This window comes from Bos taurus, chromosome 19 (genome assembly GCF_002263795.3).
Source record: "Bos taurus isolate L1 Dominette 01449 registration number 42190680 breed Hereford chromosome 19, ARS-UCD2.0, whole genome shotgun sequence".
NCBI classification, from domain to species: Eukaryota; Metazoa; Chordata; class Mammalia; order Artiodactyla; family Bovidae; genus Bos; species Bos taurus.
In genome coordinates, this window is record NC_037346.1 from 42,106,095 (window position 1) to 42,130,585 (window position 24,491).

At 50.3% G+C, this 24,491-nt stretch overlaps 1 protein-coding gene across 1 annotated transcript; it reads left to right on the forward strand.

The window, feature by feature from the left end:
* The first annotated feature begins 1,101 nt into the window (after positions 1-1,101).
* Positions 1,102-22,971, forward strand: ODAD4 (outer dynein arm docking complex subunit 4). Its single transcript, NM_001103308.2, has 12 exons — positions 1,102-1,287; positions 3,229-3,360; positions 3,589-3,739; positions 4,381-4,442; positions 4,737-4,902; positions 6,219-6,443; positions 6,626-6,833; positions 11,335-11,421; positions 13,030-13,226; positions 17,479-17,579; positions 19,164-19,248; positions 22,286-22,971. Exons 1-12 carry the CDS (start codon positions 1,174-1,176, stop codon positions 22,807-22,809), a joined length of 2,052 nt encoding a protein of 683 aa, NP_001096778.1. The 5' UTR covers positions 1,102-1,173; the 3' UTR covers positions 22,810-22,971.
* Positions 22,972-24,491: the final 1,520 nt, after the last annotated feature.

The window sequence follows — 24,491 nt, forward strand, 5'->3', positions numbered from 1 at the left end:
TCTTGCCTGGAGAATCCCAGGGACAGAGGAGCCTAGTGGGCTGCCGTCTATAGGGTCGCACAGAGACGGACACGACTGAAGCGACTTAGCAGCAGCAGAAGTGACTTAGCAGCAGTAGCAGCCCTGTACTGGGTGGGCCTAGTGCCCTGTGCTGTGGCCGCCCAAGCACTTTGACTTCGGAGCCCAATGCTGTCTCCCTTTGATGGTGTTTGTGTTGAGTCGCTAAGTCATATCCTTGCAGTCTGGCCTGTAGGGATTGAACTCGGGACCTTGGCATTATTAGCACCTAGCTCTAACCAACTGAGCTAACCAGCCAGGTGCTTATGTATCCAGCAGCTTATGTAGCTCAATGGGATTCCCTGGTGGCTCAGACAGTAATAAGAGTTTGCCTGCAGTACAGGAGAGCAGAGTTCAATTCCTGGGTCGGGAAGATCCCTTGGAGAAGGAAATGGCATCCCACTCCAGTATTCTTGGCTGGAAAATCACATGAACGGAGGAGCCTGAGGGGCTACAGTCCATGGGGTCGCAAAGAGTCGGACACGACTGCGCGACTTCACTTTAAGTCACGTCCGACTCTTTGAGATCCCATGGACTGAAGCCTGCCAGGCTCCCCTGTCCATGGACTGGAGTGAGTTGCCATTTCCTTATCCAGGGGATCTTCGCGACCCAGGGATCTAACTCAGGTCTCCTGCATTGCAGGCAGATTCTTGACCGTCTGGAGCCACCAAGAGGCTCACTCTTGAGGGTGGTACACGTGCACAAATACTTGCCATGAATGCCTTATCCCTATTTGGAATTATGCCCCCAATCTTTTCCCTGTCTTCTGAGCTGTACATTTTGTTTTTTTTTTTTCCTGACTGTGGTTTCTGAATGCGAAGCAACTCGGGGAGGAACCGATGGAGCGTGCGACTGCCAACACTAGAAGTCGCAAAGAGGCCTCCTTGAAGCGAAAAGGCCACGCGCTCGTCGTGGTCCAACCAGTTCGTGGCTTCCTAGGCACCAGCTACACAGTCGGCGGTTGCGCCCCAGACTCCGCCCCGCGCTCGAGGGGCGGGGCCGGAAGTAATTTACGTCTCCCGGTTGCTAAGAGACGGAGCTTCCACAAACCAGACTGAGGTTCTCAGGCTTCTTTTCCTACATTTCTCCGCTTCAGCGTCTCCGAATTCCGTCACCATGGCGGATCCAGAAAATGAAGTCTTGCGAAGCACCTTTCCATCTTACATGGCGGAGGGCGAGCGGCTGTATCTATGCGGGGAATTCGCTAAAGCCGCCCATAGCTTCAGCAATGTGAGTCGTGCTCTGAAACTTTCAGCTACCCATCACTGAGGTCTTGATGATGCCTGGACCACCCTATTGTTTCCACTATTCCATTGTTACTGATTGATGCACCGCTGTCAAAGATAAACTCCTGTTTAGCCATTTTCTACCATTTCCCATTTGTATTCTCCCTGGTTGTTAATAACCAACCTCTGCGCTAACAGTGACCCCGTCTCCTACATGTTTGCTCAAATGTGTCCTGATTGTCCTCTTTCCTCAGTTTCCCATAACTGGCCAGGAGGTTGGCTGGGGGGCTGCTTGCAGAAGGGAAGTCTCTAGCACACAGCTGCTTATTGAAGGTGGTCAGTCAGTAAATAACATCATAAAACTTTACTGTAGTATAAATTGTTCCAACCCACCCTAAGGTGGATAACAGTTGAGCGCTGTTTTAGGATACCAGACATACTGCTAAGTGGCAAGCTTAGGGGGAGGAGCAGTTATTATGCCATTTTGAAGATAAGAAAGCTTTTATAGAAGTTGAGTAACATGCCTAAGATCACTGAACTAGCAGGTGGCAGAGGAGGGATTCAGACTTCAGTGCTGAGGTGCTAACCTTACCATCATACACTACTGTACTGTCTTGCAAATAAGCTATTGGATGTTTTATTATGACTGTTTATTTTACAACAAATAGCCCACTTGTTACAAATAATGGGGTGGTAGCATAGGTCTCTAAGTGTCCCAAGACTCCTTCTAAAATCAAACTTCTCAGTTGCTGCCTAGAGTCTTTAGTCCCTTTGGATCACCAACCGCATCCTAAAACCAGACATAATGGATCAGATGGACCAGCAATTAAGTTCAGGAGCCCCATCCATTCTCCTTTTTCTGGAAACTGTTTCATCTTGGAGAAGCTCAGGTAGAAAAAAACACCACAAGGGCTTATAGCTTTGGGTGAGAAGTGGTCTTTTCTAGGAAAGAAAGGCTCTTTCTGGAAAAGTAGGAAGGTCTTAGACGGAGGTGGGTACAGTCTGATGCCTCAGGAAGGACATCACACTGCAGACTATGTAATGATTTCAGACAGGAGAAGGAAGGACATAGGGACAAGGAGAAGCTTTCCATTCCCACTTTGGGTCCAAAATCACAGTTTCCTTTTGCCTGGCATTTTCATCTTAATCCCCTGAAACAATGATTCATTCTCAACAAGCTATATAAAAAGAGAGGGCATGTACAATGGGTAACACAAGTTGCAGATCATCCCAAAATCTATTTTGTTAGCCTTCAGAATGCTTGGTCTTCAAATAGTATTGTTTTTAAAATATTTATTTATTTGGCTGCGTGGGGTCTTGGTTGCAACCCATGGGATCTTCATTATGTTGTCCCTTGTGTCATGGGATCTTCCGTTGTGGCACACGGATTCTCTAGTTGCATCACCTGGGCTCAGTAGTTGTGCCGCATGGGCTTAGCTGCCGTGTGGCATGTTGGATCTTAGTTCCCCAAGCAGAGATTGAACCCACAACCCCTATATTGCAAAGCTGATTCTTACCCCTTGGACCACAGAGAAGTCCCCTTCAAGTAGTATTTTGAATGTGTTGTACAACCATTTAAGGTTCACGGCCGAATTTGTTAAGCACTAACACCCTAGGATTCTAAGTGAACTGGAGGAATCCCAGACACTGGGGAAGTTCAGTATATCCACTGGGTAGTATAGTATATTCTCACATCTCAACCAGTGGTTTCCATAATAGCTTGTGATTTGACCTTGTCCATGATAACTACCCGCAGATAACCTTGTTGACTAAGCAGAGATCAGTGTGGTGCTGGTTTTAGTCTAAAGGGATCCAAAGAAGACCTGTTTGCTGGCCTGTGGAGTCCCCCTGAAACTCTGGCAGAAGGGTTTGGGCTGCTGTGTCCAGTCCAGCTTCTTACCTCACCCTGCCAGCTGCCTGTTAATCTGAGTGATTCCTTCTTCAGGCTCTTCACCTTCAGAGCGGAGATAAGAACTGCTTGGTTGCCCGCTCCAAGTGCTTCCTCAAGATGGGCGAGCTGGAAAAATCCCTGGAAGATGCTGAGGCTTCACTCCAGGGTGACCCAACTTTCTGCAAGGTGACTGACTATTTGGGTGGGGGGACTACTTCTCGCTTTTCTCACTGCCACTCCCTGCAGCCTCTGATGGTTAAAGAGCCAGCCAGACTGCCTGGAGTTTACTGTTGTTTTCCTTCATAGATCACTTGCCTCTGCCCCTGTATCCCAACATTTGCTCTCAACCCAGGGGTCTTTACGTTCCACCACACCTGAGTCTGTTCCCCTTGATTTGACTTCCTCTCATTTCAGGGGATTTTACAAAAGGCCGAGACCCTGTACACCATGGGTGACTTCGAATTTGCCTTGGTATTCTACCATCGGGGCTACAAGCTGAGGCCTGATCGGGAATTCAAAGTTGGAATTCAGAAAGCCCAGGAAGCCATCAACAACTCGGTGGGAAGTGAGTGACCATGGGGCCTATGCACTTATTTGGGAGGTTCTTGGAATCCTTAGTTTTGGAGGGAGGCCTCAGGTACACTGGGTGAGCACCCACTACTGGGAGGACTACAGGGAGCCCCCAGCTTCGATTTGGCTGCTCCTGATTTTCTTGAGGATTAGAAACTGTCCACTGGGAGGACTAGCCTCCAGTCCACTGTCCTGAGCACTGGAGCATCTGTTCTCTTCAAAACCAGATGAATAGCACCGTTTCACTCACCCCAAGCCAGAAGAGTAAGCCTCTTTTTGGCCTGGTGTCATAGTACAGAATGAGGTTCTGAGCAGGGCCTTCCCTGGCCCCTGCCTTCCTCCCTTACCACGCATGCACCAGGGGCTGGCTCTCCCATCAGTTCTTTGTGTGCAGGTGGTGGTGGGGGGCGGGGGGCTTGCCACTGTGGGTGGCAGAGTGTGTAAATGGAAAGGGGCCCTGGTACCCAGGGCCTGTCTTTGTTTGGAAATGTGGCCTTGGGTGAGTGGGGGTGGCTTGGCTGCTCAGAGAGAGTTGAGCCAGGTTCCACCCTCCCACCAAAGGCCAACTATTTCCACATAAAATGTGTAATAGGTTGTGCCTAAGGCTGACCTGAGCCCCAGCTTCTGTCTTTGCAGGTCCCTCTTCTATTAAACTGGAGAACAAAGGGGATCTGTCCTTCTTAAGCAAGCAGGCTGAGGTAAGCGCCTGGCTCTGACTCCACCTCCCTCAGAGGGCAGAGGCCCCACGTGCCTGAGGAGCACATGGTTCAGTGGCTCTCAGTGCCTGCAAGTGAGGAGCTCCTGCCCAGCACAGGCGGTCAGGGGGTTCTGCCCCAGCTCCCACGAGCTGTTCCCATACCAGACATCCTCCATGGTTCTCAGCACACAGAGGTCCTGGAGGGAGGGGTCTGGGATCACAGGTTCGGGGGGCCTTGGCTGGTGCTTTGGGCTCCTTTCTGAGACTCTGTGGGGGTACTGCTCCATCTTCCCAGAGTATGAGAGCCCAGCAGAAGCCTCATCCTGTGAGACAGCTCATACACCACCCCAAAAGAGAGAGCAAGCGGAAGGGCTCGCTCAAGAGCGAGAAGATTGTCCGCCAGCTCCTGGGTGAACTCTACGTGGACAAGGAGTACCTGGAGAAGCTCCTGTTGGACGAAGGTGTCGGACACTTTGTTTGCAGCAGGGAACTCAGGGCAAAGAAAACCTGGGGTGGATGCTTAACACATGAACCAGAGGCAAAGCCTATAAAATGATATTTGCTGACATGTTCCTCTGGACATGTTCCACTACTGTTCTCACTTTACAGATGAGGATACTGAGTCATGGGGAGGTTACATAACTCAGTGATGCGGTTCTCAGATTGGAAGCCAAGAAGTCCAGTTTCAGAACCAGTGGTCTTAAGTACTCTGGTACCCTGGGTGGGAACGCTAGAGATCTGGGTTTCTTTACCACCTTGGTCCCTGAAGGGGCACCCCCCTGAGCCTTTAGTGTGTACCAAGGGCAAAGGAATCCAGCTCAGAGGTGCTCACAAGGGACTCCCAGGACTGTGGAATTAGAATGTCCTAAAATCTCATCTGTTATCAGTAAGGAAAGAGAGACCCTGAATGGGGAGTAACTTGTCCAAGGTGACAAGCAAGTTAGTGGTGGAGTTGACAGCAGCGCCCAGGCCTCCTAAGCTCCAGTTCCACACTCTTCCCGCCGCACCACACTGGCAGGAACAAGAAATAGGAAGGCACCTTGAAGTGAATGTCTCGTATGAACACTGGTGGTGTGAGTGTTGCCATTAGCTGTTGAGCCTGCACAGGGATCACTCTCAAATCCAAGGGCTTTTCTCCAGAACTGACTTCCCAAGGTCCTCTATAGGATTCCCCGCAGGTTGCATCTCAGGGGCAACTTCACGGCTGGCCCGCCTCCTCTGTAACAGGCCTGGACGCTTCCCTCTCTACAGAGGAGCTTCCAGGGAGGGAAGAGGTGGCCCACATGTTACCCAAGAGGCCTTGCAGTTTTACTCCCGTTTCTGACCTCTGCTCAGGTGATCGAAGAGAGCTCGGACATGCCCCTCTGGCTCCCAGTTTTCCCTGGCCCACTTGGCACCCAGGGACTCACTGGGCACTGGCAGCCAGGGCCAGGTTATGCATTTCTACTCTACTCTGAGGACACAGCTTGAAATAAAGGAGCCCCAAGGACTAGAAGCCTCTCAGAAAGCAATCCACCAGCTGCCGCTTCTGCTAGCTCCTCATGTCTTGCCATGAGGGGTCTATGCCCTAACCCCTGTACCATAGGAGTGCCACAAAGAGGGGGCTCTGGCTTCATCTGGTCCCAGATAGACCCCCCTCTCCCACCTAGGTGCTCTTGATTTCGTTACTGTCCCACAGTTCCAGGTAGAGGTCCCCCCAGGGAGACCTTTAGTTGAGAGGAGGTGACTCCCCTCGATTCCTGTTCTAGTTGGCTCCGCCCCATCCCCTTCCCCACAGATCTGATCAAAGGCACCATCAAGCATGGCCTGACCGTGGAGGACCTCATCATGACGGGCATCAACTACCTGGAAACGCGCAGTGATTTCTGGCGGCAGCAGAAGCCCATCTACGCCAGGGAGCGGGACCGGAAGTTGATGCAAGAGAAGTGGCTGCGGGACCGCAAACGCCGTCCCTCGCAGACAGCCCGCTACATCCTCAAGAGTCTGGAAGACATTGACATGTGTGGGTGGTATTCTCAGAAGGGCTGGCCCGTGGCCAGGTGGGGACAGAGCCACATGGCAGCTGGAGCCCCCTGGCTTCGCTTGGCCGGTGGATGGAATCTAGAGGCGGGGTTGGAATGCGGGCTCTTCTGTCGGCCAGGGGGAGGCTGCTCCCTGCTCCGCAACACCTCTTTCCTTTCCCAGTGCTGACTAGCGGCAGTGCTGAAGGCAGCCTTCAGAAAGCTGAAAAAGTGCTGAAGAAGGTGCTGGAATGGAACAAAGAGGAGGTGCCCAACAAGGATGAACTGGTGGGAAACCTGTACAGCTGCATAGGGAATGCCCAGATCGAGCTGGGGCAGATGGTGGCGGCCCTGCAGAGCCACAGGAAGGACCTGGAGATCGCCAAGGAGTAGTGAGTGCCTGCACGGGCTCGGAAGGCCAAGCGGCCAAGGCCCAGCTACATACTGACCTTTCGCTGGGGCTGCTGGGGCTGGGGGCTGAATCCCCGCTTTCTGCCCTGTGTGCCTGAGGTGGATACCCTGGAGTGAGGAGCTGCCTCCCCAGGATAAGGGCACATATAGACTGTCAGCTTTTTTGCCACAAAGAGGGAGGGTAGAGGCCCCAAACAAAAAAACTCCCTGTGGTTTGGCTCTTAGGGATATTTTTATTTTTAAAAAAATACTTATCATTTTATTTATTTGTTTGGCTGCACCAGGTCTTAGTTGCAGCCTACAGGATCTTCAGTCTCCACAGTGGCATGCAGGATCTTTTAATTGCAGCATGTGGGAGCTAGTTCCCTGACCAGGGTTCGAACCTGGGCCCTCTGCATTGGAGTGTGAAATCTTAGCCACTGGACCAGCAGGAAAGTCCCAAGAGCTTAGGCTTCTGAGCTGTACCTCCCAGCTGCGGGGCCTTAGGCAGGGCACTTAACTAACCTCTCTCAGCCTCTGTCAAAGGGGCACAATGGTAGCCCCTACCCAGTAGGGTAGGAAGGAGAATGACATGCGGAAATTCACATAAAGATCTCAGAACAGCACTGTGTATCCGTGATGACTATTGTAACATCAGCTCTCATAGGAACCAACTCTTCCCAAGACTTGATGGCTCCCCCCAGAGGTACCATCACTTTCTGGGCACCCTGGTTCTAACCTCTGGAGTCGTTCATGACTTTGTCTTGCCCAGTTTTACTCGCCCCACAGTTCTGAGCCCCCTCAGTCTCCCATCCTCCCATGTCCACTCAGGTCAGCCCTTGCCTCTCCCTATCTCCAGGGGCTCTCACAAGTCACCTCCAGAGACTCACTACTTCTTACCTGTCAACTGTTTTCCTGCTGACAAACAGGCCTTGGCCTCTCACTGCCCGCAGGTTCAAATCAAATGGGCCTTTCCTGGGCACTCAGGGCCCTCTCTGAATCCACTTCTGTACAACCCTCCAATGTCAGGCCACTCTTTGGGTCAAACTGAATTTCCTGAACACACCCACCTCCTGTCCTCTACTCAATCACCAGAACCCTATAAGCTGTTTGTCCATTTCCAGTTCATTTCTTACTGGCCTCCCACCTTGCAGAGCCAGAATCTCATGTGTTGGGCATTCCTGGTTCTCAAACAACAGCTAACTTTGGAGATAGACCTGGCTTTAATTCCTGTCTGGGGCACTTAGAAGCAGTGTGGTTTTAAGTTGCTCACTCTCTCAGTTTCCTCATCTCTAATGAAGGCATGATAATACTGCCTCATGGGGAATTTGAGGATTAAATAAGTATAGACAGTATTTAGGGCTTCTCTGATGGCTCAGATAGTAAAGCGTCTGACTGCAATGCGGGAGACCTGGAGTTTGATCCCTGGGTTGGAGAAGGAAATGGCAACCCACTCCAGTATTCTTACCTGGAAAATCCCATGGACAGAGGACCCTGGTGGGCTGCAGTTCATGCGGTCGCAAAGAGTCGGACACAACTGAGCAACTTCACTTTCTTTCTTTCCAGACAGTATTTTGGATCCAATTTTTTCCCATGCCTTAAAGACATAAATCTTCACATCTTGCCAGCCCTCCCCTCCGAGCTCTCAGACCTACATATCCAGCAGAGTCTGAGGCATTTCCACTTGATGTCCCATGGGAGCCCCCAGTTTGACATATCCAAAATGGAATCCATCATCTTCCTTCAAGACCTTTTGCTCCAGGGCTCCCTTTCCGGGAGAATGGCACTGGTGGCCGCATTGTCCCCAGGAAGGAGCCCAGGTGGCTTCCCAGACACCTCCCTTCCTTCACTACCCACGCCAGCCTGCCATGTCCTGTCCATGCCTCCTCCTCCTATTGAGAGAATCTTCTCTTCTGTTCCCCTCCCACAGCTCCATCCACATTTTCCTCACTTCTTGCCTATTTCCTCTGACCTGGGTTTCCTGCCACCCAGCTGGCCCTTCAATGCAAAACAAGTCCAGCAGTGAGGTGCGGTCCCAGTGCCCGCCCCGCCCTTGCTGACCTGACTTCTGCTGATCTCTGTTGAGTCGGCTGTCTCCAGGCCCTTGGACATTCTGAACCCTGGCAACAGCACATGGCTCTGCTCCTACTCTTTTGCCAGTGCTTTCTTCATCAGCTCCCTCCTCCCCATCCTTCAGATTGTAAAGAAGTATTTCCCCCCAGGGAAAGCCCTCCATGCGCCCAGAGTGACCTAGCAGCCCTCGTCCACACTCACCCTCCACATGCCACACGTTTCATCTGCCTGATAGACCTTAGACTTCTCTATTCCCTTTCTCTCCCCAGCACCTGCCCCATAATGGACATGCAGTGAATATGTGCTTAGTGGCTGATTACATAAGCAGAGGTGTTCCTTCAGCAATTTTGGTTCCTTTTCAGTCTCTGTACACGGGCCTCCAGTCTCACCGCTGAGTCTCATGTGTATGCACCACATGCTTCCTCAATCAGATCAACCCCACCCCCTCCTCCAAAGACCACCACCCTTCCAGCCGTGGCTCAAATCTGACTAGTCTGAGTAGCTTCTCCAGTGACCTTAGTCAGCCCTCATTTCTTTCCCTGATTACTGTATGGATGATTTGATTGCAGGCTTTCCCCATCCTGCACATCTTAGTACACATTACTTAGTTATCTTAGTACTGTTACGAATAAATCAACATATTTATTCACACCACAACAGAGCAGCCACTCTGGAAGGGGGAGCCAACATCAGAGCTGCAAACATGGCCCAGGAGCCCCAGAGAAGGGAGATGAGGGAGCCTCTGAGAGAAGGGGGAGATAGGACCAGGGGGTGGCCCCCAAAGGGACAGGGCAGAGGTGGGGGGTTTGGGGCGCTCCAGGTAGTGTTGGGGTGGCCAGGACCTGTGGGGAGTGGGATGAGGGGAGGCCATGCTGAGGTAGGGAGGGCCAATAGGAGTCTGTAATCACACCAGTCCCAGAGGCGTTGTACTTGACTCAGGGCGTGTGGTACTGAGAGCAGAACTCAAATGTCTCCCCTCTCCCCAATCTGGGGGCCACATTGAGATAATGTCCTGGCCCCTTTGCAACATATTTACTTGCGTATTTATGTACACGTACACATACATAGCATTAAAAAAGTATATATTCCTTTATGTGGCTGTGCCGGGTCTTGGTCACAGCATGCGGGATCGTTAGCTGGAGCATACAAACTCTTAGTGGCGGAATGTGGGATCTAGTTCCCCGACCAGGGATCACACCGAGGGTGCCTCCCCCGACTCCACACTGGGAGCATGGAGTCTTAGCCACTGGACCACCAGGGAAGTTTCCGCACAGGATTTTTTAAAACAGAAATGACCCATTTCTGTGGGTCGTTTTTAAAAAAAGCCTGTATCTTGGAAAGGAACATCTCATTCTTTGAATGGCTTCAGAGAAAGGTGTTTCGGCGCCTGCAATAACGTGTGTAATTGCATCCCTGAGGCTGCTCCCCTTTGCCAGCACACACAGAGCTCCAGTGAGACCGTAGACACACATGGGTATGTCTGTGGGTGGAGGGAGGGCTTGGTCAGATTGCATGTGAGAAGGCAGCCCAGCCCTGTGAGGAGAGGGAATTGGAGCAGAGCTTCCTGCCGCTGGGGGTCAGGGGCTGAGGGGCTGGGGGACAATGGGAAGAGGGGGAGCTGGCCAGGGAAGGAGGGAATGAGGGGGATGCTGTGGGAGGGGGCTCAGGTTGGGTTTCTTGGTTTACTTGTTGGGAAGGAGATATTTTTTTAAATTTTATTTTTGGCTTCGTTGGGTCTTTGTTGCTGCACGCAGGCTTTCTCTGGTTGTGGCGAGTGGGAGCTATTCTCCAGTTGTGATGCGCAGGCTTCTCCTTGCAGTGGCTTCTCCTGGTGCAAACCACAGGTCTTCAGGCAGGCAGGCTTCAGTAGTTGCGGCTCACAGGTTCTAGAACTCGGGATTCATTGCCCCACGGCTGGTGGCATCTTCCTGGACCAGGGATCGAACTTGTGTCCCTTGGATTGACAGATTCTTAACCACTGGACCACTTGGGAAGTCTCCCGAACGTTCATTTTTCATATGAATAGGCCATCGGATATTGTGCGAGCTCCTATATTCTGACTTTTTTTTCATAATCTGATTTTTTAACTTAAATGTATCAAGGACTTTTTTTGTACACAAAAATTGCACTGATTGCATTTAGATTATTTCCACTGTTTATTATTATAAGCAATACTTTAATGAGTGTTCTTGTCACATTATTATTCTGGAGGTAAATTTCTAGAAGGGGAGTTGCAGGACCAAAGGGGTGTCTTTGTAGGCTGTTGCTTGTTTGCCCTCCAGAGAGATTCTGATAATGTCCATTCCCACGAGAGGGCCAGGGTACCTCAGCCTTGCCAGCCTGGGCATTGTGCCTCCAACTGGCCCGTCTTTACCTTCTTTCTAGTTTCCATAGCGCCTAGAATGGCCTTGTCTTGCTTCTTCCCTACAGCGATCTTCCTGATGCTAAGTCCAGAGCCTTGGACAACATTGGCAGGGTTTTTGCCAGAGTCGGGAAATTCCAACAAGCCATTGACACGTGAGTGACCCAGGACCACCCCCTCCCTACTCAATGGCCAGGACATCCCAACCTCCCCCTGGACTCCCGGCCTGGGGCAGGATTTGAGGCAAAGAGGCATCGGAAGACCTGAATTTGGCTCCAGGCTGTGCTAGGCGACCAGGAGAAAGCCACTTTGTAAACTCTGGGGCTCATCAGCTATAATAATTAGTAGAATAGAATCAGCATTTTCTCCTAATTTCCTGTTGACAAGTGTCGGGACACTTGTTTTTAGGCGTGTGCATTATCGAGCCTCTCCCCTCGACGTTCTCATTCTACAGGTCTGGGTTGGAGCTCAGGAATCTGATTTTAACAAGTTCTCCAGGCAACCCTCACCTCTGGCCAAGTTCATGACTGGGTGGACCATTGACTTCTGGGAGTTCTGTGGAGGTTATTCTGTGATTCTCTGCAGTCACATGGGGTCACTGGGAGTGGAGCCTGAGCTCCCTAGAGACCTTAACTGATGGACTTTTGATGTCCAACCCTGGGGCTGGTGACGTGCTCCAGTGGGGTGATTCAGCCCTTGGGAGACTTAGGGGCAGGCTTGACTGCAGAGAGAAATTGTCCTTCGGGTATTCGTTGCTTGACTAGAACAGACTTGTTGACCAGAGCCTGGTGCTCCAGGTCATTTGGTTTCCCCAGTGGCCCCTGGTGCCTGTGTGCCAAAGGCAGAGGCATGTGAGCATTCACCTACCCATTCATGTCTTTTCATAATACAATGTTTTATAGTAAATATGTGCTTAATGTGGGGCTTCCCTGGTGGCTGAGCTGGTAAAGAATCTGCCAGCAATGTGGGAGACCTGGGTTCGATCCCTGGGTTGGAAAGATCCCATGGAGGTTGGAAAGGCTATCCACTCCAGTATTCTGGCCTAGAAAATTCCATGGACTGTGTAGTCCTTGGGGTCGCAAAGAGTCAGATGTGCTTAACCTTAAAATATTCATTTGGAAAATATAGAAAATTAGATGAGGAAGTCCTCAGTCCCACCACCCAAAGACAAGTGCTCATTCGGATTTTCCTCTGACTTTTATTGATATTTTGTTTTTTCATCCCAATCTTTTTTATTGTGTTGATTTTCTTTTAAATGTGCTTAATCATATTCTTAAAGGTTATGTGTGGGCTTCCCCGATGGCTCATATGGTAAAGTGTCTGCCTGCAATGAGGGAGAACTGGGTTCGATCCCTGGATCAGGAAGATCCCCTGGAGAAGGAAATGGCAACCCACTCCAGTATTCTTGCCTGGAAAATTCCATGGATGGAGGAACCTGGTAGGCTACAGTCCCTGGGTTTGCAAAGAGTTGGACACGACTGAGCAACTTCACTTTGACTTTCAAAGGTTATGGAGTTATTTCAAGTGCTATTTTACAAGCATTATTTTCAGCTGTGGTATCAAAGCCAATTCTATAGATGCACCAAAATAACCCTGGTAGTTTAAAAAATCTGATAGTGCTTGTTAGCTCCACTCCTGCACCTAGAAGAGCTGGTAGTTGGAGCTGGCAGTTTTTCTTCTGCCACCAGTAGGAAACCCAGCCTCCTAAGTCCGAGTGCAGGGCCTGAGTGGAGGAAGCTAATCCCAGTTCTTGGTGTCCCCAGGTGGGAGGAGAAGATCCCTCTGGCCAAAACCACACTGGAGAAGACCTGGCTATTCCATGAGATTGGCCGCTGCTACCTGGAGCTAGACCAGGCCTGGGAGGCCCAGAGCTATGGTGAGAAGTCCCAACAGTGTGCCGAGGAAGAAGGGGACATGGAATGGCAGCTGAATGCCAGTGTCCTGGTGGCACAGGCACAAGGTACAGATGCCCTTCTCAGCCCTCAGGCCCTGCTGTTATGCCCGTGCTGAACTTTCCATCGTGATGGGTCAGACAAATTCTGATTCTGAGAGTAGGGATAAACTCCCGCGTTTTGACCAGTGTGTATAATGCCTACCTTAAGCTACACTCAGTTAGGGCTTGGGAGACCCTGAGAACTGCCCTGCCCTTGAGGAACTCAGCTGAGCTGCATGCAGACCAGCATAGTGTCATGTCCTCATCAAAACAGCTCCACTCCTCTTGGCTCAGTAGCCTTTATACATGCATTCTCGCTTTAATCACTCTGCAAGCCAGTGCTGGGGGTATTGTCCTCCTTTTATAGGCTGGGAAACGGAAACTCTGAAGGGTGCTGCAGATTGCCCCAGGTCTCGAGAGGGCACTTTTTAGGGGGCTGGAAAAGTTCTGAAGCTGAGTTGTGGTGTTCATTGCACAAGTCTATAAATTTTCTAGAAATCATTAAATTGTATACTTACAAAGGGGTGCATTTTATACTGAGTGAATCATATCTCAATTCTCATATCTTAATGGGCTTGTTAATAAAACAGCAAGGAATGGGGTGAGGAGGAACAGATGGAACAGGATTGGCAAGGTTTTGGCAATTTTTTTAAACTTTTATATTGGAATATAGTTGATTTACAATGTTGTGTGAGCTTTATGTGAGCAGCCAAGTGATTCAGTTATGCATATACATATATCTATTCTTTTTAAGATTCTTTCCCCATGTAGGTTATTACAGAGTATTGAGTGGAATTCCCTGTGCTGTGCAGTAGATCCCTATTGATTATCTATTTTATATATAGTAGTATATTAATATATATGTTAATCCCAACCTCCTAATTTATCCCTCCCCACCTTTTCCCCTTTGATAAGTTTGTGTTCTGAGTGTTTCTGTTTTGTAAATAAGTTCATGTGTATCATTTTTTTAGATTCCACGTAGAAGTGACATCATATGATATTTGAATCTAGGTGATGAGTAATGGGGATTCATGATACTATTCCTTTGACTTTTCTGTATATTTGAAATATTTCACAATACAAGTTTAAAAGGAGAAATAGCTCTAGGCCACAGTAACAAGGAAGCCGTGGAGCTGGGTCTCCTGTTCACAGTTTCGGACCTGCCCTGCCCTGGGCACACGGCTGACCCCAGAGACGGTAAGCGTGACAGGCACTCTGATCACGGGTCTCATCACTCATTCACTTACTCACATCATTAATGCTTTCCTGGCACCTTCTAGGCACCAAAGCTGGGCAAAGTAGGAAGCAAAATTGATAACTGTTCCTGTCCTCCTATCTGAGGAGTAACTATTTTTTAATATTTATTTGGCTGCACTGGATTTTAGTTGCAACGCATGGGATCTTCACTGTGTCACACGGATCTTTCACAGCTGGGTACTCCTTTGTGGTGTGTGGGCTCGTGGGCTTAGCTGTTCTGAGACATGTGGATCTTAGTTCGATGGCCAGGGATCGAACCCTCGTCCCATGCATTGCAAGGCGGATTCTTAACCGCTGGATCACCAGGGAAATCCCTGAGGAGTAACTTTAAAGTAGAATCATTAAGAACACAAAAGCACCAGTTGTTCCAAGTTCTGAAGGCAGAACTTTTCAGCCAAAGGAACCGCATTTAGGGAGGTGGGCAAGAGTTTGGCTGATTTAAGAAACTGATGGAGACCAGTGTCGAGCTTCTAGGGGCCAGGAAAGTCTGGAGGAGGGAGGCTGGTGAAGGGCCAGATCCACAGGGCCTCTCAGGCCTCCTTACACGTCGTGGATTCTTTCCTAAAATCATAGAGGAAAAAACCACTTGAAAGCTTTAAACTGGGGAAAATGTGATTACTGTGCCTTTTCCTAGAACCTTTTCTGTTTCTGTGATGACTTTTTTGTGTGTGTGTTTTGGCTGCACCGCAACAAGGCTTGTAGGATCCTAGTTCCTGACCAGATATTGAATTCCCTGGCAGTGGAAGCATGAAGCCCTAACCACTGGACAACCAGGGAATTCCTGTCCCTCATGAGGTCTTGTTAGGCTCTGAGGGCCTCTGGAGAAGCAGGCCACTCACTCCCGGCCTCAATTTCCATGCTGTAAGGTAGAAAAGTCCAGTCCAACGCAGCAGCCAAAGAGCCCCTGGTTTGTAGAGGCAGCCTGGCCAGGCGGGCAGATCTTGGGCTCTGTAGGGATAAGGATAGTATGCATGATGGAGAAGGAAATGGCAACCCACTCCAGTATTGTTGCCCAGAGAATCCCATGGACGGAGGAGCCTGGGAGCGCTACAGTCCATGGGGTCACAAAGAGTCAGACACGACTGACGCGTCTTAGCACGTATAGTATGTATGTATCTTCTTCATAGTGTGAAGACATGAGGTAATGGCTACGCATGTAAGCACTTAGAATAGGAACCAGCATATAGCAAGCTCTCCAGAAATACTCATTTCTTCCTTCCTCCCCATCAGCTTCCCGTAAGTGTTTCCAACAGTGGTAAGAAACAATTAGTCCCTGGAAAAGCCAACAAAAATATGGATATACATGTGTGGATTTGTGGATGCACAGAGTGAGGAAAAGAAGAGGAAAAGGGCCCCCAGAATGGAGATAATTTCAGGTTATAGATTCAGTTGAAAACAAATAGAATGGTCTTTAATGCTTCACTCATTTGAGTGTTATGACTCCTATTCTGACCTACCATGTCAGAATGACATAGCAGTTTATTCATGCTGGCCTCTGAGGCATTACTGTGAGTTTTCTTCTTTTCAAATGTGTATTTGAAAAAGGAATGTATGTTGACGCCACAGACTTTTAAAACTATGTTAGAATCGCTTTTCAAATGTAATTGCCTTTTGCAATTTGACTTATGAATCCAAGGCCCTTCTTTCCCCAGGAATCCTAAAGCAGTTTGTGGGAGAGGGGTAGATCTTGGGGTGCTAGTTATAAGAGGGAGCAGTGGAGGGACTTCACTGGTGGTCCAGTGGCTAGGACTCCGCGCCCCCAGCGTAGGGCGCTCGGGTTTGATCCCTGGTCCGGAAACTAGATCCCGCATGCCACAACTGAAACCCAGTGCAGCCAAGTTAATTAATTTTTTAAAGAAAGCGGAAGCAGTGGTGTGTAAAGAAAGTGAAGTGTGGGGTTCCCAGCCCTGGCAGGGGAGCACTTTTCTCCTTCCTTCCTGAAATTAAGGTTTTTCCAAGGGCAGTCAGTTCAGAGCCCTCATCCCCGACTCAGTGCTAAGTGGTCAGGTGAGTGCCCTGGGGCGGGTGGGGGGCTGCTTCCTTCCTGGGTTCAGATTGTTCCAACGTGGGCAGTGATGTCCCAGCCACTGGCTCATGAAAAGTCACATCCAATCCTGCCAGATTGTGTTTGGTGTCCACAGTGTTGTTTACAAATCTGAGTAAACATTAAAAAAAAAAAATAGATGTCTTCTCCTGGAACCATTTAAAAATGGGGTATAGTGGGAATTCCTAATAATGTAATTTCATGGCCTTGAGAAATTTCACAGAAATAGCACTGGGAAAAACAGCATATATTAAGAAACTATATTGATGATTATTTTTCATGTCTTTCTTAGAATTATAGCCTTGTTACAAACCCCAGGGCCAGACCCAGAAGGGATTATGACTGGGATCATAAAAGCATAGACCTTGAAATGCCAGGTCAGCGTCAGACATGAACACGGCCTGCACACTTGCTAATTGTTCCTGAGACCAGCCCAGAAGGGAATGGATGGGGGTAAACACGGTAAACACAAGGAGATCTGGACTATGTCAGTGTAGTCCACGATATTTAGGAGTATGTGATTCATATGGCATGTGTCTTGAGAAAGATAAGATCTGAGAAAGTCCTGTGGTCTGTAGTTAGGAATAAAATCTGGATTCAGAGTGGACTCTGCACCTCAGTCCAATAGAGGCTGCAGGTCCCTCGACCCATTGCACCAGATTGCACGTTCTGTCTTCATTCTCGTCGCTCGCTCCCAGACCACTAGGGTAACAATGGGGCAGGATGGAGTTGTCCCCCTGGAGACGCATGATGTGGGCACAGACCCCTTCCCTCACTGACTCTTGGCACCTGAAATCCAAGGCTCCGGTGCCCAGGTTCTGTTCCCTAGTGCTGAGGTGGTCCAGGAAATGTCTGGAAGGGGTGGTTCTGGGCAGCCCGGTGTTGCTGCTCCTGAGGGCCCCGGTACCCTGATATTGTACCCTGAATACGTACACTGATATTATGTCACCGTCCTCCTGTCTCCCTTGTGCCCTTCAGTGAAGCTGAGGGACTTCGAATCGGCCGTGAACAACTTTGAGAAGGCCCTGGAGAGAGCGAAGCTGGTCCATAACAATGAGGCGCAGCAGGCCATCATCAACGTGAGCCTCTCTCTCTGGGGGTGGGGTGAGCAGGCCCTGGGACCCTCAGCCCCAGATGTTTATTTCCCCTCAAGCGCAGAGCACCTTCTAGGTAGGGCAGTGGCTTTCCAGTGTTTGTTGTTGCCATCAGTTTATATAGCAACCCAACCAATACACGTACTGTTAACTTTGTTGTTTTGGCCACACTGCACAGCAGCTTAAGGGATCTTAGTTCTCCAACCAGGGATCAAACCCACACCCACTGCAATAAAAGTCAGCATCCCAACTACTGGACTGCCAGGGAATTCCCCTCAATACACATAGTTTTATTTGAAAAACAGATGAAAAATAGCACGTTTTACAAAACATATTTACCTTTATTATGTACATTGGTATTTCTTACTCTATTTTCTTTTTTCTTTCCATTCCTTGTCTTTAATGCTGGCTGAGACCCCCTAAACTGACTTTAGGACTTGCGCTTGGAAAAGTGCAGCCCCCACAGAAGGTAACAGGAAAGCAGCGTGATGGCCTCACTCACCCGTCCAGACTTGCGCTGCTCAGTCAGGCGGCCACTAGCCGCCTGCAGTGTTTAGAGTAAATGGAGTTAGAAGTAAACGAACGTTGCAGTTCAGTTTCTCAGTCACACCAGCCACGTTTCAAGTGATCAGTTGCCACGTGAGGCCTCTGGGTATCACACGGTGCAGATCTAGAGTCTTTCCAGCACTGCACCAAAGGTGATGACGTGGCCCCGGCCCTCCGGAAGCTGAAAACACAGTCCCTCATTCCTGACTGGTGCGGCAGGGACTAGGGAACTCAGACTGAGAACTCCAGCAGGCAGGCAGAGCTGGGCCTTACCCCTCATGGAGGCAGAGGTTTCGAGGTCACCTTGGACGCTGGGCAGGGTTTTGAAAGTCGGAGACAGAGAGAAGTGCCCATCAAGCCAATAGACACACAGCCCTAAATGGCTCCTCCAGGGACCTAGTCCCTGACCTCTCACCCCCTGATTGGCATCTCCGGGCAGGAAAGTATACCAAGGGGCAGACCGCACTGCCCAAGAGCATCCAAACCTGGCGATCTGGGGCCTGTAGACATTCCCTGAGTGTCTAGTGGTGTTCCACACAGGACAAGTCACAGGGAGGGCTGGGAGAGAGCAGCGTTGCCCTCAAGATACAGCACAGGCTGAGTTCCCAGGCCCTTGCTGTCCTGCAGAGGCCGTGGAAGCCCCTCTGAAGGCAGGCCAGCCCCCAGCGCCACCCCCACCCACGGTGTGCTGCTGAGTCCCCTCCATGGCTTGCTGCCTGGCTGCAGGCTAAGGGGCTTGCCTTGTCTCCTTTAATTTGGCTGAAGCTTTAGGAATCAGTAGACAGATGCAAGCCCTCAAAACATGCCTGAGTCTGAGGGAAATGAGTTTGAGTCACCCCCAGCAGTGTATCTCTCATACCACTTAGCGTGGGGAGTTCCAAGTCCATAGGATCCATGAACCTCAGGCAGGAGTAGTCAGAGGAGCCAGGAGGAAGGGGACGGGGGGCAGGGTTGGGGCTTGGGTGGGGAAAGGACAGGTCCTACAGTGTTAAGAGAGTTCACTGATACTCCTCTCACCCACAGGCCTTGGATGATGCCAACAAGGGCATCATTGAAGAGCTGAAGAAAACCAACTACAGGGAGATACTCAAAGAAAAGAAGGAGAAAGGTGAGTTTTGGAGCTGGAAGACGGCAACTTCAGAAACCTGCCTCTGCTCTCCTTTCCAGTGGTCCTCACCACGCTTCCTGCTGCTCCTTCAGTTGGGCTTGGCACTGCCCACTGAGCATGCTTTCATGATTTCAGTGCCGCCAGCAGCTGTTCCTGAGGCAGGAGGGGGACCCCTCAGCCTGGGGTCAGATCCCATGCTGTCTGCCCCATTTCTTCAATACTTCTGTATTTTTAAAAAAGATGTATTCGTTTACTGTATTATTTATTTTACTTTCTCGCTGTGGTGGGTCTTTGTTGCTGCACACAGGCTTTCTCTAGTTCACTGGGGACTACTCTCTAGTTGCGGTGCTCGCTGGTAGCTTCTCTTGTTTTGGAGCACAGGCTCTAAGTGCACGGGCTTCCGTAATTGCAGTATGTGGACTCAGTAGTTGGGGTGCCTGGGCTTAGTTGCTCTGAGGCGCGTGAGATCTTCCCAGACCAGGGGTTGAACCTCTGTCCCCTGCATTGGCAGGTGGATTCTTAACCACTGGACCACCAGGGAAGTCCAATACTCCCATATTTCTTCAATTCATCAAATATTTGTCAAGCATTTGTCACCTGCCAGGGAAGTGTGAGATTCTGGGGGTAACAGAAGCTCGGCCCCTGCCCTGGAGGAGCCCATAGCCCAGTGGGAAAGCCAGGCACCTGAGTCTCCTGACAGGGGCCGCGCTCTGCTGTGAGAGCCTGGGCAGGGCGCTCCCAATTCTCTGGGGTGATAGGGAACACTTCCAAGAGGAAGAATCTTCAGCTTCAGGCTCCAGAAGATGCCCAGGCGTTTTCACGGTGCGAGGTGAAAGGCTGAGGGCATTTCAGGCAGGAAACAGGAGCAAACAGGGAAGCAGAACGAAAGTAGCTTACACTGTGGGGGCTCTTACTGCTGGCCACACTGGGTTAACATCAGCCAGAATGATCTCACTAGATCCTCACTGCCCGGAGGCGGAGGTACTGCTTAGGGAGGAAGGCACTGGAGCCTGAACGATCGGCCCAGTCACTCAGCAGTCGGACTGGGAGCCACACTCACTCCCACTGTGGGCAGCTGCTCTTCAGGGTCAGCACTGAGCAGGGCAGGGTCAGGACAGGGGGCTCGAGGGCTGGCTGAGGTGCGGAGGTGACAGGACTGTGCCGGTCTAGCCTTACCACGTTCTTTCTCCCAAGAGTTCCAGGGAGTGAAAAGGCCTTTGATCCTCACCCCCACACCCCAGGCACTAGCTATCTGACTGGCCCCCATGAAAGGAGTGAGGGAAGAGGAAGTGGCTGGGACTCCAGGCCCCAAGGAGTCGGCAGGGATGGGGGCCGGGCCCCAGAGTGGTGGGGATGATAAGAGAAGCTGATCTCCACTCAGGGCTTCCTGCCTGCCCAGGCGCTCTTTTAAGCTTTATACATACTGACTCATCGGATCCCTCCTGGAGCACTGTGAAATAAGTGTTGTTGTTTAGTGGCTCAGTCGTGTCTGACTCTTTGTGACCTCGTGGACTATAGCCCGCCAGGCTCCTCTGTCCATGGGATTTTCCAGGCAAGAATACTGGAGTGGGTTGCCATTTCCTTCTCCAGGGAATCGTCCTGATCCAGAGATCAAACCCACATCCCATGCATTGGCTGCTGCTGCTGCTGCTAAGTCGCTTCAGTCGTGTCCGACTCTGTGCAACCCCATAGACGGCAGCCCACCAGGCTCCCGCGTCCCTGGGATTCTCCAGGCAAGAACACTGGAGTGGGTTGCCATTTCCCTCTCCAATGCATGAAAGTGAAAAGTGAAAGTGAAGTCGCTCAGTCGTGTCCGACTCTTCGCGACCCCATGGACTGCAGCCTACCAGGCTCCTCCGCCCATGGTATTTTCCAGGCAAGAGTACTGGAGAGGGGTGCCATTGCATTGGCAGGTGGATTCTTTAATGCTGTGCCACCTGGGAAGCCCAAAATAAGTATGACATGCTTGATTTTACAGATGAGGACGCAGGGCCAAGGGGTTAAAGTCCCACAGTGGTTTCTGGTCGTGGACAGCCTGGCTCTGGAACCCACGGTTTTACCATGGTTCTATATATACTGTTTCTGTCACCCCCAGCCCATCCCGTGGGCCCTCCCTCCAGCCACACTGAAGTGAAGGGAGCTAGGGCTGGGGCTCCCTCAGGGCTTCTGGGAGGACAGAGCTCCTTCCGGGCACCAAGGCTGAAGCCCGCAGCGGCAATCTGGGTGTGGAGTTTCTGGGCACCTGAGCAGTCAGATGATGGCCTTTTATTACCCAGCGCCTGAACATGGTGGCTGGATCCCCTCAGACATCTGCTTCTGTCTCCACATGCCATTGGAGCCGCTGTCAGAAGCCACAGAAGCAATAATGTCAGGGGATGCAGCAGATGCTCCAAGCATTCTCCTTCCTTGGCTGACAGCACGCTGGGAAAGGCATCCTGAAAACTTGAGGAAGGCCCCCAAAGGCATAGGCAGCTGCTGGGCACTTCCCTTCCTGGACAGCAGGTGGCAGCATTGCATGTGTCTTCACAGCCAACAGCAGCCTTTGCTGGCTCTGAATCCAGAGTCCCTGTTGGCATCTTAGAAACCAGAACTTCCAGGAAGAGTGTGGAGGAGACTCAAGAGGAGATTGGTTAAAAAAAAAAAAAAAGAGGAGATTGGTAACTTTTCTCTAATAGCTGGTAAAAACAAGGAGCAAGGATCCCTTGGGTTGTAACATTGCCCTGCATCTGGACTTCCAGCACAATTTGCTCCCTTTTTTAACGGGAACCTCCCAACAAATGATGAGTGTGCTCCCCAGGGACAAAGAGAAATGCAGGATGAGGACGCCAGAGGAGAAGCCTCTGTCTTTTCCCAGCACCTGAGCTAGTTCTTATAGGGAAAAAGAAAGAATGTGGGCTGGGGGCGGACTGTCCTGGGTTCAAATCTTGGCTTTGCCAATTATATTCAATGTGACGTCGTGTGTGATTTCCCCTTTCTCAGTCTCAGGCCTCTCAGGACAGATTTTCACCTCTCTTCTCTCCTTTCTCCTGTTTTTCAGAAAACGCCACCATGTTGGATGGTCAAACACGGACAGCAAAGGAGAAGGAAACAAGGAAAACAAAAGATGAACCCGAGAAGGTGATGAAGCAGTGGGTGCAGGAGCAAACGGAGAAACAGCTTGAAGGTGTCTTGTCTAAGGAAACTTTGGGGGTCACAGCTAGGCAACCAGAACAGAGGCAGAGAGAAGACCCAGAAAAAGCTTCATGGAGAAAAGAATTGGGCGCGAAGGAGAGAGGTCCAGGAGACACTGCCAAAGGACAGTTTGGAGAAGCAGGCAGGACAGAACAGAACAGAGAAGAAACCAGAGAAATTTACAGGAGGCCTTCAGAACTGGATCAAAACCTTTCAGATGAATCAAGCCCAAGGGAATCCGAAGGACTAGAGAAGAGACTTTCAAAAACTGACGGAGGAGAGTTGGAAGCACTGGGGAAAACGGAATCAGGAGAAATAAAAGAAATGGAAATAACGGAAAATTCTGAAAAAATAGAAAAAGATGAAAAGGAAGATGAACCCATTGAGTAGGCATTAGGATCAGCAGGCTGGTGTTCACAGGGACCATGGAGGTCTTACTAAGCTGGACATTCAAGCTGAGATTTGTCTCTAATGTGGACTGGGTCCCACAGGTCACCCTGTCTCTTTCTATTACTGTTTTCCCTTTAAATGTGTATCTTTCACTCTTACAAACCCCGAGTCTGTCATTTTGCCTCCTTATCGCCCCCATTCTCAGAAGAGCCTTAGAGAATGAATGTGTGGGCATGGGGGTCCCACTTGCTGAGCAGAACTCTGACATTCTGACTAGGGGAGAAACACGGAGACCCCCTCCCCAAACAAGGCCTGACCCACAGTGTCAACAAAGGTGAAATGTGGTCCTCTCCCCGAGACCCTGTGTTTCAGGGGAGGAAGAAACAGGTGAACTCCAAGGAACTCAAAAAGCCTAAAGTGGGGAGGAAAGAGAAAGGCTTGGGAACATAGGTGTGGCTGCCCGGCTGCTGACCATTGGCTCATCTTGCTGAGTACCACTGTGTGCAGGGTACTGTGGGAGGCTTTCTGGAAGAAATAAGGATGGGACAACCTCAGCCATCACACAGCGAGGGAGACCTACTTGTCAACCCCGAAGCCTTGAAAACAGAATGAAGTGCCTGCTGGCACTGGTGGGGCTCTTGGAGCTCAGGGGGAGAAGGAAGATGTCTGGCAGAGAACAGGGAGCAGCTGGGAGGAGGAGTTGCCTTGGGACCCACCTGTGCCACCCTGGGGGCCTGCGTACAGTCGAGTAAATCAAGCTCCCCAAACTTGCTTCATCCTCTGTATAATGAGTACCTGGCTCGGGGCTTGGTGCTTAGCACATCCCTGGTACACAGGAACCTCTCGAAAACCCACCTGAGCTTCCAGTGGTTTCATAGAGGGGTGGCTGAGCAGCTGCCCCAGAGGAGGAGTTAAGAAGTCACTGCTTTATCCATTTAACCCCTTGGCCATCGCCATCCTAGTTCCAGCTCCAAAGTTCCTGGGAGGGTTGGGCTTGGTTGGGGCAGAGGCTGACTTTGGGCCTGCCAGACTAGGGAGAGGCAAGTGAGGCATTTCAGCTGCAACTTTTAAGGAACATAGGGTCAAAAAACTCAGTAAGCAAGAGAAACAGTATTTTAACGCAATATTGCAAAAACAAAAAAAAATTTGCAAAACTCTGAGAAATTGAATATTTCCTGCCACATCAGTAGACAAGGATGTCACAGTCAGCAGCGATTGCAGCCATCACGGAAGGTGAGCTGGTGAGCCCCAAGGGAGCACAGAAAGGAGACTACCTGCAATCTAGCAAAAATCAAAGCACTCCCTAAGGTTGAGCCCTGAGGAAAGGAAGTTCAGGATATGAAAAACGCTGGACACAGGCTCCAGATAGCTGAGGTGCATATTAAAGGAATGAGTTCAGTGAGCCCACACTCTTGCATCTTCCCGTACGTAGAAAAGCTCTAAATTCCCTAACTTGGGATATCTGGTTTTCTTTAACAATAATCTTTTCCACATTCAGATTACCTGCCCTTTGTTGGAAAACGTCTATATAATGCAGCTCCTACTCTCACCTCCTCAGAGCAATTTTCTCAGGGTTACTTGAGATGCTATCTCCCTGGCTTGAAATCCTAAAAATTCCCGCGGAATAAAACATAACTCTCAACTTTCAGGTTGTGAATATTTTTTAAATCAACAGCCTGATG

Coding starts and splice junctions, on each gene's coding strand:
- ODAD4 (NM_001103308.2), top strand. CDS start 1,174: ATGGCGGATCCAGAAAATGAAGTCTTGCGAAGCACCTTTCCATCTTAC. Junction 6,444..6,625: donor TCTGGAAGACATTGACATGT/GTGGGTGGTATT, acceptor TTCCTTTCCCAG/TGCTGACTAGCGGCAGTGCT. Junction 17,580..19,163: donor CGCAGCAGGCCATCATCAAC/GTGAGCCTCTCT, acceptor TCTCACCCACAG/GCCTTGGATGATGCCAACAA.